The sequence below is a fragment of the Salvia miltiorrhiza genome, chromosome 5 (assembly GCF_028751815.1).
Source record: "Salvia miltiorrhiza cultivar Shanhuang (shh) chromosome 5, IMPLAD_Smil_shh, whole genome shotgun sequence".
Lineage (NCBI taxonomy): Eukaryota > Viridiplantae > Streptophyta > Magnoliopsida > Lamiales > Lamiaceae > Salvia > Salvia miltiorrhiza.
In genome coordinates this window covers 14,938,694-14,953,705 of record NC_080391.1, presented here as the reverse complement: position 1 = coordinate 14,953,705, position 15,012 = coordinate 14,938,694, and the positions used below count along the sequence as shown (strand labels likewise).

The 15,012-nt window shown below is 33.3% G+C and overlaps 2 protein-coding genes across 10 annotated transcripts; one reads left to right on the top strand and one right to left on the bottom strand.

Annotated features, from left to right (window-relative positions):
• On the top strand, positions 1–3,163 carry LOC130986298 (uncharacterized). 4 transcript variants are annotated; one of them, XM_057909673.1, is made up of 9 exons: positions 1–402; positions 606–989; positions 1,496–1,576; positions 1,673–1,732; positions 2,099–2,142; positions 2,309–2,351; positions 2,439–2,510; positions 2,596–2,697; positions 2,858–3,163. In XM_057909673.1, the coding sequence occupies exons 2-9, from the start codon at positions 630–632 to the stop codon at positions 2,879–2,881; spliced, it is 786 nt and encodes a 261-aa protein (XP_057765656.1). In that variant the 5' UTR covers positions 1–402; positions 606–629; the 3' UTR covers positions 2,882–3,163. The 4 variants fall into 4 exon arrangements, with proteins under 4 accessions (XP_057765656.1, XP_057765654.1, XP_057765655.1 ...); XM_057909671.1 differs by having other exon boundaries at positions 2,793–3,163; XM_057909672.1 differs by having other exon boundaries at positions 557–989; positions 2,793–3,163.
• Positions 3,164–4,572: 1,409 nt separating this feature from the next.
• Positions 4,573–10,122, bottom strand: LOC130986297 (choline/ethanolaminephosphotransferase 1). Of its 6 annotated transcripts, none has more exons than XM_057909667.1 (20): positions 9,918–10,122; positions 9,479–9,634; positions 8,779–8,788; positions 8,618–8,668; positions 8,238–8,315; positions 7,879–7,954; positions 7,736–7,758; positions 7,550–7,650; positions 7,376–7,470; positions 7,188–7,256; positions 6,825–6,894; positions 6,485–6,548; positions 6,343–6,383; positions 6,183–6,267; positions 5,854–5,916; positions 5,603–5,661; positions 5,437–5,489; positions 5,190–5,262; positions 4,897–4,964; positions 4,573–4,820 (listed from the first exon to the last, which is right to left on the bottom strand). In XM_057909667.1, exons 2-19 carry the CDS (start codon positions 9,613–9,615, stop codon positions 4,943–4,945), a joined length of 1,170 nt encoding a protein of 389 aa, XP_057765650.1. In that variant the 5' UTR covers positions 9,616–9,634; positions 9,918–10,122; the 3' UTR covers positions 4,573–4,820; positions 4,897–4,942. The 6 variants fall into 6 exon arrangements, with proteins under 6 accessions (XP_057765650.1, XP_057765649.1, XP_057765647.1 ...); XM_057909666.1 differs by having other exon boundaries at positions 9,479–9,676; positions 9,829–10,121; XM_057909664.1 differs by having other exon boundaries at positions 9,479–9,676; positions 9,918–10,121.
• Positions 10,123–15,012: the final 4,890 nt, after the last annotated feature.

Here is a 15,012-nt window from a genome sequence, read left to right as displayed (position 1 = left end):
ATAAAAATTTAATATTTTGGAATCAAATTATTTTGGCATGCCAGAATCCTGTCAAACAAACGGGCCCAAAGTGATTTCTGGAGTTCAATTAGAAACCACCCGCTGCCCCATTCTCTAGCAGCCTTCATTCCTCTCCTCTCAACTGCGGCTCCGCGCCGCGCCGCGCCGAGCGCCACCACCACTCATCCTCCACCGGCGACTAGCAGCAGGCCGGCGCAGCTGCGCAGGACCCCATCTGGGCCACCTCTTCCCCGCTGCCCTGCAGGCCGCTGTGCCTCCTCTCTTTCTCCTTCTTCGGCGCGGCTGTTACACTGCCGCGACACCACCAGCAGCAGCAGCCCGCCTCCTCTGCTCCTCCTACAATAGCGGCAGCGTTCAACAGCAACAACAGACCCCCTAAAGGTGAATTTGCTATGCTATATATGTAGCAGCGAAAAGTAGGGGAAGAAGTAATTTCAATTTTCTACCCTCAAAACAGAGGAAAGAAAAAAGAAAAAGAAAAAAAGATTCCTAATTTCTTGAAACCAATTTAATTAATCAAATAAAATAAATGCAGAAAATGGGTTAAGCTCAAATAAACAGATACTTGTTCGTCTTATCTTCAGTTTCAATACTTCCATGAAAAGATAATGAGTGTCCTCAAAATCAACCTCCACGCCTACCGCCACCGCCACCGCCACCACCAGCTCAGCCTCCAGCCGCCGATGCCCCATTTCCCTTTCCGCATATCCGGTGAACAAACTGTTAAACCTTCACCCATTGTCGGACTTCTCTACTCATCTACCAAGTATGTCAAGCATTCGAATATCAATGCGGCAGCTCCGTTTTCGATTGGAACGAATAAAGATGAAAAAGATATTGAAGATTTTGAAGAATACCTAGCGGAAGACGGCGAGGTCTATCAGAAGACTTTAAGATTGGTGGAGTGCGCAATGTTTGCCGCTGTTTCCGCTTTAGCCTTTCTCTTGAGTAACTCTCTCGCCATTGAGGTACTCCTCTCTTTTTTTCTTTTGTTAAAATTTCCAATTGAGCCGAATCTCTTTTAACTGGGGGGCGATTATTACAATTTTACGAAGCCTTTGCAATTTGAATTTTGTTACGACCTACGAGATTTTGCAAATGGTCATATGATTCTTAAGCGAATTATTGATTCTGGGAAAGGTGAAGGGCTTCCGAGAAGTTGTTCAGTATGCCAAAAATGTGAATTTTAGATGTTTGGTTACAAATTGAATTCAATATTTATGTAAAAAAGTAGGGTAATTAAACGCCTTGCGTCAACATTACTGAATCCAGATTAGTCTTGCACTGCAATGATTGAGATGATGCTTAATCAGTAATCACTTGATCATTACTGGAGCATGTATTAGGGTGTTGTTTTATCCTCAATTTATATATCTTGATGTACAAAGTCCGTTGGTAATTACTACTGTTGCAAGTAAATGCATTGGCTTCCCCTTCTGAATGACCTAGTGTCATGTTCAATTGATTTCCACAGAAATATTTTGCCTGTTTCTTTGCTTTGCCAATTGTACTATCCACTATGAGATGGGGTGTTGCAGCTGGCAGGAAAACCATGGTACGTCGTGCTCTGAGGTTGTTGTTGATCACGTCTTCATTCTTAAGAGTTTTATGCGGATAATGCAATGATCGTGTTGTCTCATGATCTTGTTAGGTGGCAACAACTGTACTATTATTTGTCTTATCTGGCCCAGTGAAAGCAATTACGTATTTGGTGAGTTCTGTAATGTCTTATATGAAATGTACTCGCCCTTGCTTATTGTTACCAATTATCTGACCAATTCCCTTGATATTCGTTTTGTAAGTCATGATTCCCTTGCTTTAGCACGAGAACATGCTTAAGGCATTAAAAGGGGGCTTGGATAAGTGATAAGTTAGTAAGGAAAACTAGAAAAAAAATAGTTTAATCCCGTTATACATTCTTACAGACACAATTTCAGTTATCTATGTAGTAACAATACCTTCAGAGATTCACATCTCTAGACTTTCAAAAGCCCTTTTTTTTTGTATGGCCACAGATTTTTATATATTTCAGTGAGGTTTTAAGCACATTCTAACTTGAACATATATTTCTGTCCAGTTATTGCATGGTTTCCTTGGTTTCAGCATGGGCACCTTGTGGAGGTAGGCATCATGTACGAGCAAGCTTATCTAGACTAACTGGCATGCTATATCTCTTTTGGTTACTAGTATCTTTTTCCTTCTCTCATTAGTCACTAAATCTCACCGTATGTGGTTGTAGTGAGACCAAAATGGGCACAAGTCATAATATTATGTGTATTCTTGTCAGGTCAAAGGCAAATTGGCGTACCTCAATCTCCTTGTGCGCAATTGTATAAACTTCACCCCTAACTAAATTCTTTTCCCATCTCTCTACATGTTATGTGACAGTGACACAAAAATGTGGCTTTTAATTGCAGGTTCGAGCTATAGGGGCTCTGGCTAATGTTGTTATCGCCTCATATTTAATCGGAGAGAATATACTGGCATTGGTAACCTATTTACATTCCTCCATACTAGTGTTCCAATTACCAAAATCAATATATTTGGGCTCATTACCCTTTTTATGGGTTGTAGATTACGATAAACGTTCATGCTCTTGTCACGTACATCCTATCGTCCATAGGCATCATTGCAGTTCCTTCGATGAATCTCATATACTCCATCTTTGGGTTTCTGGTACGTGTGATTCATCACATTCTTTCTGTGTGTTCTCTTGCATACCAAACTTTAAGCTCGATTATATTACTCACACTCACGCAATCTCATGTCAGCTCTTACTGAATTGCGGTTTCTTCGTGTTCTTGCTGCATCTTTTGTATGCCATATTCTTTACAAGGCTTGGCTTGAAGGCTTCACTTAGACTGCCAAAATGGCTGGAGGCTGCAATATAATGAAATTTTTGTACTGTCGCAGATAACAATTGGTGTACATACGTAGCTTCTTCAGTATTCTTAGCTCATGCTCCAAAACGCCTCCACTTTTTACAATGAAATTTTAAGTGGTTTGGAAGCTTGAAACTTTGCAAGTAGGATTTATTTAATTTTTGGCTATACTTTAATAATTTCATTGAAATGGAGTCGTAATTGTGATGATACTGTCAGTATACTTTTATAATTGTTACTTCAATTATCTTTTGCTGACATTACTGCTTTGATTTTTCAGATGGATCCCATGTTCTATAATTTTTTGCGTGACACCACGTCTTATTATAGCATATATTATTTTAATAATATTTTTTATAAAAAAATAAAATTTATTGTACTATTTTTATTTTAAAAAATTAAAGTTTAAAAGAATTACATTCACTAATTTTCAATTTATCAACTTTAATAATGAATTATTAACTATAAAGTGAAATTAAATGATAATCCTAATCGGATGGAATAAATTCTGATTAATAATTATGAAAATTAAATTAAAATATACAAAATTAAAATTGAAGAAAAAATTAAATGTGAGACAATGTGGCATATCAAATTCAATACAGCAGATCTCTAAGTGTTGATTTTCAGCTCCGGAACTGTCATAAAATTTTCCGAATTCATGAGCTTAAAAGTTGAAAAATTAAACTGGAAAAATAAATAAATAAAGTGTGTCATTAATATAATTATTATTTTGCTCCACATTTAGCAAAACATCGAATCATGATTATATGGATTCAAAATCTAAATAAATTACTCTCAAAACCACATGCAAAATATGCATATGCAGAAGTAACCAGGAAAATATTTCCAACATTCCATAATCAAAATCTGTTTTGTTGCCATCAATGTCTGACTCTCATCTACGGAGTATAGTTGGAATAGAAATTGACAAAAATCTTTTCGAAATATCTAACCAAAAGAAAGAGAGAAAAAAAATCATCCCGTCCAAGGGAAGACTTAAATGCAAATAAAGTGTACAACGATTTTTCTCTACATATAAAGTATTAACATAATACCAGAGGAGATTTTGTGATACCATATCATGGATTTACCAAAAATTTGGAGCATAAAATCAAAGCAGCTATGCTGTTATATAAAGCAGCGGATGACACATAAGAAAATTAACAAGAATTAAAAATGAAGAAATGTTGCATTCTCTTGCTTCAACTCTCTGGTTCGTTCTGTGTCTCAGCAATTTTACCCATCTGCAAAATTCAATCTTGACGAATAAAGTGTTACAATTCAACATGTTACTGTTTTGAATTATTTGATATAGATGCGTCAATAAAGCTGTAGGGTGCATGAAAGACCAAGATTGTGTGAGTCAAGATATTCTCTGCAGAAACCCAAGATGCATATGTCACTGCAACCATGTCGTTGGAGCCGACTCCGCCTGCACCGACACATCTTGCGGCTGTTTATGCCCCATAGAGGCTACGGCTCATCAACGATGATGATGAACAAGTCACAAATTCAACTCACTTTTATTGAGATTTTCACCCTGCGTAAGAGTTTACAACTACGGAATAAATTTTTTCATGTTAAGTTTGCTGACAGTTTGAATTTTTGAGTCACTTTTGTTTGATCGGTGTATAGTAGATACATTAACAAAAGTACTAGAATCGTGTGCAAAATGCAAACTAAGTTTTGTGATAAAGTAATGAAACTAAATTCATGTACCACATCACATACATTCTACAAATGAAAACAGCCAAAACTTACAATAGCAAAAGGAAAGCGTACTAAAAATGGTGTGTGAAGAGTTGCCTAATTTGGACAAACCAACATGTAAAACCTAGTTACAAACCAAGGAATATTTCTTTGCACAGCTCCATCACTGCCATGTTTGTGGAGTTGAGTCGCCGCCTAGAGAGACTGATTCACCAAAGACGAGGCACGATGTTAACATCGGAGTACAACAATAAACAATCAAGTCTTCAATTGTTGATACCTCAAGATAAAAGCAGGCACAGCGAAAGTCATGCAGTAGTCACAGCTTAAGCTTCTTTTCTAGTTATCCTGCATTTGGATAAAACAGAGCATTGATTATGTTAAAGAATCATAACATTCAGACTTCAGATTATATAAGACAGATTTGAGAGGCTGAATATGCAGCGAATTTCCCCATCCAAACCAAAGCATTACTGGTTTCAGCAGTCATTTTACATAGCAGAATCAAAGCAATGCAACTAGGCAAATTCGAATGATGAAGAAAGCTATTAGTCCTTTCAAAATATTCGTTACCTGAAGCAGTAAATTCCTAGAGCTGTTGTTATTTCTTGAATGATGGATGTTACAAAATGCATATATAGCATCGCTGCACACAGCAATGAAACTATGATTAAGATCAAGAGGAAACTGACAAGAACAGGAAACTCGATAGACAATATCTTTGGAGCAATCATTTCTACTACTTCAAGAGAGAAAATAACTGAATTCCTACAAGAGGCTGAGTCAACTGGTATTGTACAATATTGCAGGAAGCTCGTACCTGAGTACCCAAAGAAACCAAGAAGAACCCAGAACTCATCAACAAGAGGAACCCTGTGACATATATGAAGATCAAGAAAGTGTTAAATAATCAAATCAGATATATTGTTGCTTCTCTCGGCTCCAGCATGAGAATATAAGAGTAAAATAGTTCTTTCAGCACGTACCCATCGTTTAGCCTGGCAGTGAGTGCATTTGCAACGGCAAATGGAAGATATAATAGCGACTGCAAAGAGACAAACACGAGTTAAAAGGCTTCTGCAGAGATGTGGCTCAGTCAAAACTAAAACTGTTATTATACTCCCCATCAACCTCTCAAAATAAAGACAGGCTTCCCTTTTAAAGTAATTGCTGAACCTAATCATCCTTATCAAATGTCATGAAGAAACTCTATAGAAGAATTAAACATTGCTCGTACCATGCACATGCTTGTCTTCAAGCCCTTGGGTTCGTCACATATATGGGCAAGAATCATCCTTCCCTGCAACACAATCATTTTAGTAAGAAAATTGTTTAGACACTCTGGGATAAGAAGACAAACATAATGCCTCGATATTATGCAGTAGAAAATGAAGGTTGCCTCAACTAATAGCATCGTCAACAAATGCATGAAAAGAAAAATAACACCTTTTAGGCACTAAAATACGTGAGTGGAACAACATACATAACTACAATTCAAAGGTTTACAAACAAAACCGAGCCTGTATTGTTATGCAGCAAACCTTCATAACTACAAGGAAATATTACCACGAGGAACCCGAATGACAAACCAATACCCAATATGACGAGGTGTGGGTAGTTGTCCAGTAAATCGAGAGGAGACAGATAGTTCCTGCGCAGATATACCCAATATTAAATTACAAACAAAAATGAGAAATAAAGCAGATAGTGGGATATCAAGCAATACCAGAAAAGAACTCCACCCAGTAGAAGAGCAAATGGGTAAAGCTGTCAATAAATAAGATCAAGATATTAATTCAAATTCTAAAGAGAGAATTTTTGATAAAAATTGTAATCTGAGCTATTGTTGGTTTGTCAAATGTGCATACCATTGCCAACGCTAGCAGCATGCTTCCTTTTCTTGCCCGAACAATCTTATAAACATTGTACACACTGCACGTGAATGACATATATTTAAAGCACAATTTAAGCCAACCCTAACAACAGTTGCCAGAAAGTTCAATGTGGAGCAGCAGCGGTTATACTTAAGAAACAAATGCCATTTGCACTATAAATGTCTTGTTTCTGATGTTAACGAATATGACTTACAAGAATCGAAGAGAGAGAGAGAGAGAGCCAATGTGAAAAGATTAATTGACTCCATGAGAAACATCTTTTTGGACCTTTTTACCAAGCATCATTGTGGTCAAATATAAAACTTGTACTCACTTGAATGAAACTGTAGGTATAACCGCAAAGAGTATCATCATAAACAATGCAGCTTTATACATCGGCAGTTCTGGGAAAAAGGAAGGTATTAAAAAGCAAACAATGCAATCAAAAGAAGCTGACTAGAGCACACAAGCATAAGCAAGAAACGAAAGAGGCACTACGTCAATGAATGACATCAGTATGGAGGGCTAATACAGGAACAAAGACCAAATAAGTACCAGAGTATGTCCCAATCATAATAAATGAAACACCGCATTAGATAAGATACCTATATCAGATTGAAAGCAAGAGACACTCCGATGATGAATATGTATGGTTATGCTAAATATTACCGACACTGAAATACTTTTCTAGACTCACCATTTACAAATGGAACCCAGCTGAAGAATGGGATGGATTTCCCAAACTGTTGAGCCCACCATTCAGTACCTGAAAACAAAGCAATTAAGACTCAAATCTCAGCATTTTAGGTGGCATATAAAATTTACACACCAACATATAGGGTCATTCAAATATAAGCAGGGGAAGTAAAATGATAGAAGCAATACCAACAATAGCAGTGAAAAAATGGACCATATATATCAGCAGAAGGCCTTCAGTAGGTCCATTTATAATGGGAAGAATAAGCGTATTGGTGAAATAGCTGGAACAATGCAATAGATAAATTAATAAAGGCATAGCAATATAACAATTTGAGAGGAATCAACCAAAGATCTACTTACTTCTCCCATGTAGCACAGTAAAAAGGGACAGCTGATATAACCCAGAACCAAAAAGTACTCCCACCACACATGGCAGTGCTTCCAAAGGCCAAGGCCTCAAACTGGATAAGAAGAAACCAAACAGAAAAATGAAGCAACATAATTATGGGAACACCTTGCACAAAATAATAAAACTTCCATACATACCGCACATCCAAGAGCATCACACCCTGAGATTTTTTGAGGCAGCAATAGGTTAAGATTACAGTTAGCACTTCACAAATGCAACAAAGAAAAGAATGCAGTAGCAAATTCACAGACTGAGGAACGACTAAAGGGACAAACATTACCATGGTCAAAAAGTTCTCCCAATGGACTAGAAGAATTTGTTCTTCTTGCTTGCTTTCCATCAACAGCGTCAAAAGTCTAGTGTGAATTTTAGAAGACAAGAAATAATAGACATAAGCAACAAACTCTTGGTCAAACATAACAAGGAATTGAAACTGCAGACAATTGAAAAATTAATAATTGTCTTGTTCAAACAGAAAATAAAAGATTTTGCATCTTACAATTGAACATTCGTTAAAACTGCATTGGGGGGTGCTAGGAATTCAGGCAGCTTATAGAACTTTTAGTTTGCAATAAGGAAATATGATTACAGGGATTCGTATCCAAATAAATAGAGAGCTGGACAGAGATCTGAGTTTACTTGATATAAGAAGAGCAGTAATCCATGGGCAAAATTAACCCATCTCGGAGGAGGTGAATCCAGTTGAGGTGAATATATCTGCATAGAATCAGATATGCAGGATAAAAAAATTTGTGTTTATCGCCAGGTTGGTTAAGAATGCAAGATTTGCAAATTTATCATCACTACATGAGCGATAATCTTAAGTAGATAAGTACCTACATATTATAACAGTTCTAAAATGAAATTTGCAAAAATCATTCAATATTAATATGAAACTTTCTTCATATGGAGAAAAGTCCCAGGCAACAGCCTCTAAGGATGTGGGTATGTGAGTACATGAATGTGTTTGTGAAACAATATGTGCATGTGTGTGACTGAGAGAGGGAGAGAGTACTCACATATCCAAGCAGTGCAGATGTAACCAAAAACATTGATCCTGTAAGTGTAATCTGGGTAGAAAACAAAGATAACATTTGACATGTCAATAGGCAGAGGAAAAATGTTGTTACCTACAATATATAATCAAAATGTTATGAGAGGTTAATCAGATAACATTTACCATGTTAGGTCTGCAAACTCAGCCCATGCACAAAAGGAAAACAAATAGATATTAGTGACAATCAGTGGAAATGGGTATAATGACAAATATATATATATATATATATATAGAAGTGATCAAGAACAGTTGGATAGGACAAACTACCACAAGTAGAAGATTTCAGTTCATACATGTAAAAGATGCGTGTGTAACAGTTACTAAAAGAACTTTACCAACAAAACACAAATTGTATTGTAACAAGAACCAATCAGCAGCACTAAAATAGGACAGGCTAGGGTGCTGTCCAAGAACGGATTATGATGTTCTTGTGATTGCAAAATTGGAAACATGTTTCATGCTTGAAACCAATAAATGCCAAATCTCTTCAGCATACTTGGCAGTTCACAAATAAGGTCCCTTTTAAGTCTCCTAACATTTCCTTAGAAGAATTATGGAGAAACAAAAACACATTTCTGACCAAATCCCACAATTCCTCCTAATTTTGCAGCTAAATTAGCCCTTTCCACCTTTCTCCCAACACGAATATCAGAAAAGCATCCGGCTTCATAACGCACACACCACTCCAAAAGAAAGCACAAATTGCATCTCCAAGAACACAAATATTGAAAAGGAATCAGTAAGATAAGATTCAGAAAAATAACGTCGAACATCACAGCACGACCAAATTCCCCATACACACGAACAGAGGGATTGAACTTACGGCATCCAGAGAGGGAATAAGTTGACGCAGCGGGTCCAAAAAGGCTGAAGCACGTATTTCGACACTATGGAGTGATCAACTCCGCTATACTTGTGCTTGCGCAAAGCCGCAACTCCATGAGCCCCGATGTATCCCATTCTATTCTTTTATTTTCCTCTGTGATTTCACCGTAGATATGCAATAAAAAAAACTTCCAATCTACAATATATATATATATATACGATTCGGGGGAAGGCAAAAAAAGAGAGGAAAAAGTGAGAAAATTGTGCAGATCGAATCTGAAACTGGAAAGGAATTAAAAAAAACATAAACATTAATAATGCATGCGTATTGCATAAATAATCTCTCACATTGGGGGAAAAAAGGCGGATTCTTTTTCAGTTTTTCGCGAAAAGATACAATAGAATAGAAGATTATTGGAAATGGAATTTGGCCTCACCTGCGTTGCAGCGGAAGTGCGAGCGAGAGCGAGAGCGAGAGCGAGAGAGGGCAATCAAATAAAGTTGCGCTTTTCTTTTGTTTCATAGCTAAGGAAAAACGTTAATGTCGAAGATCAAAATTATCCAAGGAAATATTCTTCCAAAAAATCAACGAAAAAGTCATAGAATGAAATCATTTTTTCTTTTTTGAGAATTAGAATGAAATCATTTTTCTTCCTAGAAGAAGGATCAATAAAAGGATTAAATTAATTGGCATTGCTTGCTTTTTTCTGATTATTTTAATCAAATTTTCTCGTTCATATTTTCTTTCCATATCAAACGGACATAGGTGTTTACCTTTTTCTTTTTCATTCGAAAAAAATATCTAGTTAGAGTGCATTCTCTTTGATTGTAAATTTATCATGAAAAAAAGAAGGATAAATAAAATTTCACCCTTTAAATGCTTTATTTCTTTTTCCAAATTTATAACTTGACTTTTACTCATTCCCCATTTACACTACAAAGAAGAGATAATATTATTCAACCAAAAATAATGTGATAATAAATAAAGAATGAGTAAGGGTCAAGTAGGAAATGTGGAAAAAGAAATGAATGATTTAAATGGTGAAATTTTGTTTATCCTTCATTTTTCCCATGATAAATTTACAACCAAAGATAACGCACCCTTATCTAAACAGACAGTTGTACTACCAATGCATTTATCGTATAGTTAGGAATAATCAGTTGATGATTATATTTTTATATGGATATTTTAGTAAAATATATAAAGACAAATTAAATACATCTATAATTATACGTACACTATAATTAAGAGATAAACTTGTGTTAAATAATATAACGAGCTTGACAAAAATATGAATCAAGATGATATATCGATGTCATATGAATTTATTCTATGTTGCATTTATTATGTATTGTGAAGTATTATATGATTGTACATTTGATTACAATCAAAATATATCGCTAGATTATAACATGATAAAATTAGAAAGCTGCACCTGAAGCTTAAATAATAAACACAAAATTAAATAATGCAAAAAGTTTTAATTTCAGTCTAATTTCATGTAAATTTTAAAGGGAAAAAAGGGGGGAAAAAAGTCAGTCCTAATTAGGTATATCCTTTTTTTTGGAGAGAGAAAGATGTATCCTTTTTCAAATGTCAGTAATAAAACTTTATTTACATGTTTGGCCCCTACCTATATTTTCTATGGAAATTGACAAAAGAAGTTTGAATCGATGGTCAATTTTCTCTCAATCGCAAAGACTTGTGTGCGGGTGGCCGCATGGTATGCGGACCACCCGAACTCATGTGTTTATAAATTAAGTTATAGTAATGCTTTTCAAACTTATGATGTGGTGTAGTGGTAACAGCCACTACTCTTTCTCCCCAAGGTCAGGATTTCGAATACTGTTGCCCCCATTTCTGTTTTTTGTTTGTTTTTTTTTTCCTTTTTCTGTTTTCTTTATTTTTTTATCTTTATATATATTCTTTTTCTTCACAATATTTTTTTTTCTTTGCATTATTTTTAAATTTTACTATTTTTCTTTTGTATTTTTTAATATATTTTGGTTTTTCTATTCTTTCGGTATTTTCTTTATTTTTCGTTTGTTTTTTATTTTTTGTTTTTCTTTTGTATTTTTTTTATATATTTTTGTGAAAAATGTAATATTTTAAAATATTACATTTCTTCAAAAACGTTACATTTCTTTCTTCATGTCAATAATGATTTTTTATTATAATAATAATTATTTGATAAAATAACTAAATGTAATATTTCTAAATAATTACATTTGTTCACGATAATTGTTACTTTTATTTATGAGAATTTGTACTTTAGTTATTTGATCAAATAATTATTTGTGTAAACAAAAGTAATAGCACTTTTAGGGTTTAGTATTCCCTATTTAGGGTGTGGTATTCAGTGTTTAGAGTTTACAAAATATTGAATGATGGTTAATACTTATATTCACAAAAGTATACATTTAAGCATGGAAATGTATATCTTAGATAAAATTAAAGTAAATATTGCCATTTAAATTTATTATTGAATGGCTAGGGTTTATTATTGAATATGACTAGGGTTTAGTATTCAAGGTTTAGGGTTTAGTATTCCGTGTTTAGGTTTAAAAAATACTGAATGATGGTTAATATTAATATTCACATAAGTATACATTTATGCATTAAAATGTATATCTTAGATAAAATAAAAGTAAATATTGCCATTTGGGTTTATTATTGAATGATTAGGGTTTAGTATTCAGTGTTTAGGGTTTAGTATTCCCTATTTAGGGTTTAGTATTCAGTATTTACAAAATATTGAATGATGATTAATACTTATATTCACATAAGTATACATTTAAGCATGGAAATGTATATCTTAGATAAAATTAAAGTAAATATTGTCATTTGGATTTATTATTGAATGACTAGGGTTTATTATTGAATATAACTAAGGTTTAGTATTCAAGGTTTAGGGTTTAGTATTCAAGGTTTAGGGTTTAGTATTCCCTATTTAGGGTTTAGTATTCAATGTTTAGGTTTAAAAAATATTGAATGATGGTTAATACTTATGTTCACATAAGTATACATTTAAGCATGTAAATGTATATCTTAGATAAAATAAAAGTATGCATTCAGTGTTTAAGTTTGAAACATTACATTTCTTCACAACAATGTTTATTTTTATTCATACGAATGTTTACTTAGTTACTTAAGTAATAATCTTTGTAAATAAAAGTAATTATTGATGTGAAGAAAAGTAAGCTTTATAACAATAATTACTTTTTAGACAACAATGATTACAATAAATATAATATTTTTGAAACATTACATTTCTCTATATCAATTATTAATTTTTATTATATATATCAATGATTACTTTTAATAAACATAAATAATAATATTATTATTTGATCAAATAATTATTATCGTAAGAAAAAATAATTATTGATATGTATAATGCTTTATATTGAATGAAGGTAAATATTTATATTACCATAAGTATACATTTGTGTAACAAAATGTATATCTTATGCTTATTAAAAGTAAATACTCATATTAGGGTTTAGTGTTTAGGTTTTAGGATTTAGTTTACAGGGTTTAGGGTTTAATTTATAGGATTTAGGGTGTAAACATATAATACTTTATATTAAATGAAGATAAATACTTATATTTACAAAAGTATATATTTGTGCGAATAAATGTATATATTATGCTTATTAAAAGTAGCATTTACTATAAGCAAATGTAATAATTTGAGGTGACGGATCAAATGGGCGCGGGTCATGGGCGCGGATCCGGGTCAGGGTTGGGGCGCGGGTCGACCCGGCCGCATCCCATGCGGGTGCCCTCACCCAAGTCCAACTCTCTCTCAATTCTTTTTGACTTTCTATTGTTATAGTATTCGACATGCACGCATCAAACTACTTTGGTCTTTGAAATCTTTAATGCTAATAAAGTTTCTAAAATGAGTTATTTTTTTATTTTTATTTTTGTGTGGCTGAAATCTTTAATGCTAGTATTCGACATGCACGCATCAAACTACTTTGGTCTTTGAAATCTTTATTTTTTTAAATCTTGCGAGAAATAATAGTAGTAATCTATTTCCTCTTTTCCAAGAGCCAAACCACATTTAATGATGCGCCACGTTGCAGTTTGTGTGTAGCCATTCATTCACAATCAACGATGTATGATTGAAGTAAAGAAAAGAAAGAGATAAGATAAGTTTATATTTTATCAGTCTCATAAAAATATGAACATTTTACTATTTTGGAATATCTCACAAAACATGAACATTTCTATTTTAGTACACTACCTCACCACGATCTCTTTACTTTTCATCTCTATTTTTTTCATAAAGTGTGATATCTTTTTCACTCACAATACACTTTTATCTAACATTTTTAAAAATTCGTGTCAATTACAAATATTCATATTCATATTTTTGTGCCACTTAAAACTCATGCCATTTACAAATTCATTAATGTTTATTTGTCTCCCAACTTCTTGGTGCATAAAGGATATATTAGTGGGTTAATTGCAACTTTCAAGCACATTTGATAGTGTGGTTATTGTTTGTTTATTTCATAAAAGCGAAACCTTGTAGGCCTTTTATAACTCAATCTGCATGACGTAATATTATATAGTCTAACATAGATATGCCAATCTATACTAATTCATTAGCTATTTGAAACAGATTCAATAACAAAGCTCAATAAAAACACCTTATTAAACTTTGAGGGGCTTCGCAATATTACCCTTCATAATTTAATTATTTTCTATCTAAAATATATAAGTAAAAAAAAACTATTTTGCTTTTTTTCTTTTGTGAAAAATGTTTGGGTTATTTTTTTTCCTTTTATTGATAAGTTGAGCTATATACTTTAGGTGAATGGATTTGGATGGTGTCATTTAAATGATCAATGGTACTATTAATAGTGCTGAGCTCGAGATAAAACAATTTAAACCCCAAATAAAGTTGGACTATAAATGAACCAAATCATTCGCGAATTAGACGGAGTTCAATCTAAAAGAAATCGCCAAAAATTCATTCGTCTCCTAAATGAGCCGAATTCGAACTTAAAACTGAGCTCGATAAAACTATCAAGTCAAACTCAAGCCTGCATATGTTCGGCTCGTAAGCTCGCGAATATGTTGGCGAACTTATTCGCGAATAGGCTCGCGAACATAAGCTCGTGAATATATTAATGTGAATAATTTTATATATTATCAATTAGTGTATTTATTTTACTATTTAGTTATTAACATTTATTCTCTAAATTTTTATGAATGTATATGTATTTTTTTAGTCAATCCTCAAATAATATCATCAATAATTAATTATCAACAATGAATTCAATTATATATTTTCATATATATTAAAATGAAAATCATAAAAATTAAAAATCTATTGTTATAATTTTGAAATAAAATGCATATATTTTATAACTTATATAAGAAAAGAATATCCATGTATATTAGTAGTATTATACAATATATAGAAATTTAAAAATAACAATAGATAAAAAATATCTGTCAATCGAGTCCAAGCCCGAGCTCAAGCACGAATATTAAGTTCTATATTTTATTCACGA

What these genes read in the sequence shown, in the direction of transcription:
- LOC130986298 (XM_057909671.1), top strand. Translation starts at nt 630, where the DNA reads ATGAGTGTCCTCAAAATCAACCTCCACGCCTACCGCCACCGCCACCGC. An exon ending in GTAACTCTCTCGCCATTGAG is followed by an intron (nt 990 to 1,495) that starts GTACTCCTCTCT and finishes TGATTTCCACAG; the next exon opens with AAATATTTTGCCTGTTTCTT. An exon ending in TGAAAGCAATTACGTATTTG is followed by an intron (nt 1,733 to 2,098) that starts GTGAGTTCTGTA and finishes ATTTCTGTCCAG; the next exon opens with TTATTGCATGGTTTCCTTGG.
- LOC130986297 (XM_057909667.1), bottom strand. Translation starts at nt 9,615, where the DNA reads ATGGGATACATCGGGGCTCATGGAGTTGCGGCTTTGCGCAAGCACAAG. An exon ending in CATCTGCACTGCTTGGATAT is followed by an intron (nt 8,316 to 8,617) that starts GTGAGTACTCTC and finishes GATTCTATGCAG; the next exon opens with ATATATTCACCTCAACTGGA. An exon ending in TTTTTTCACTGCTATTGTTG is followed by an intron (nt 7,257 to 7,375) that starts GTATTGCTTCTA and finishes CTTTGTTTTCAG; the next exon opens with GTACTGAATGGTGGGCTCAA.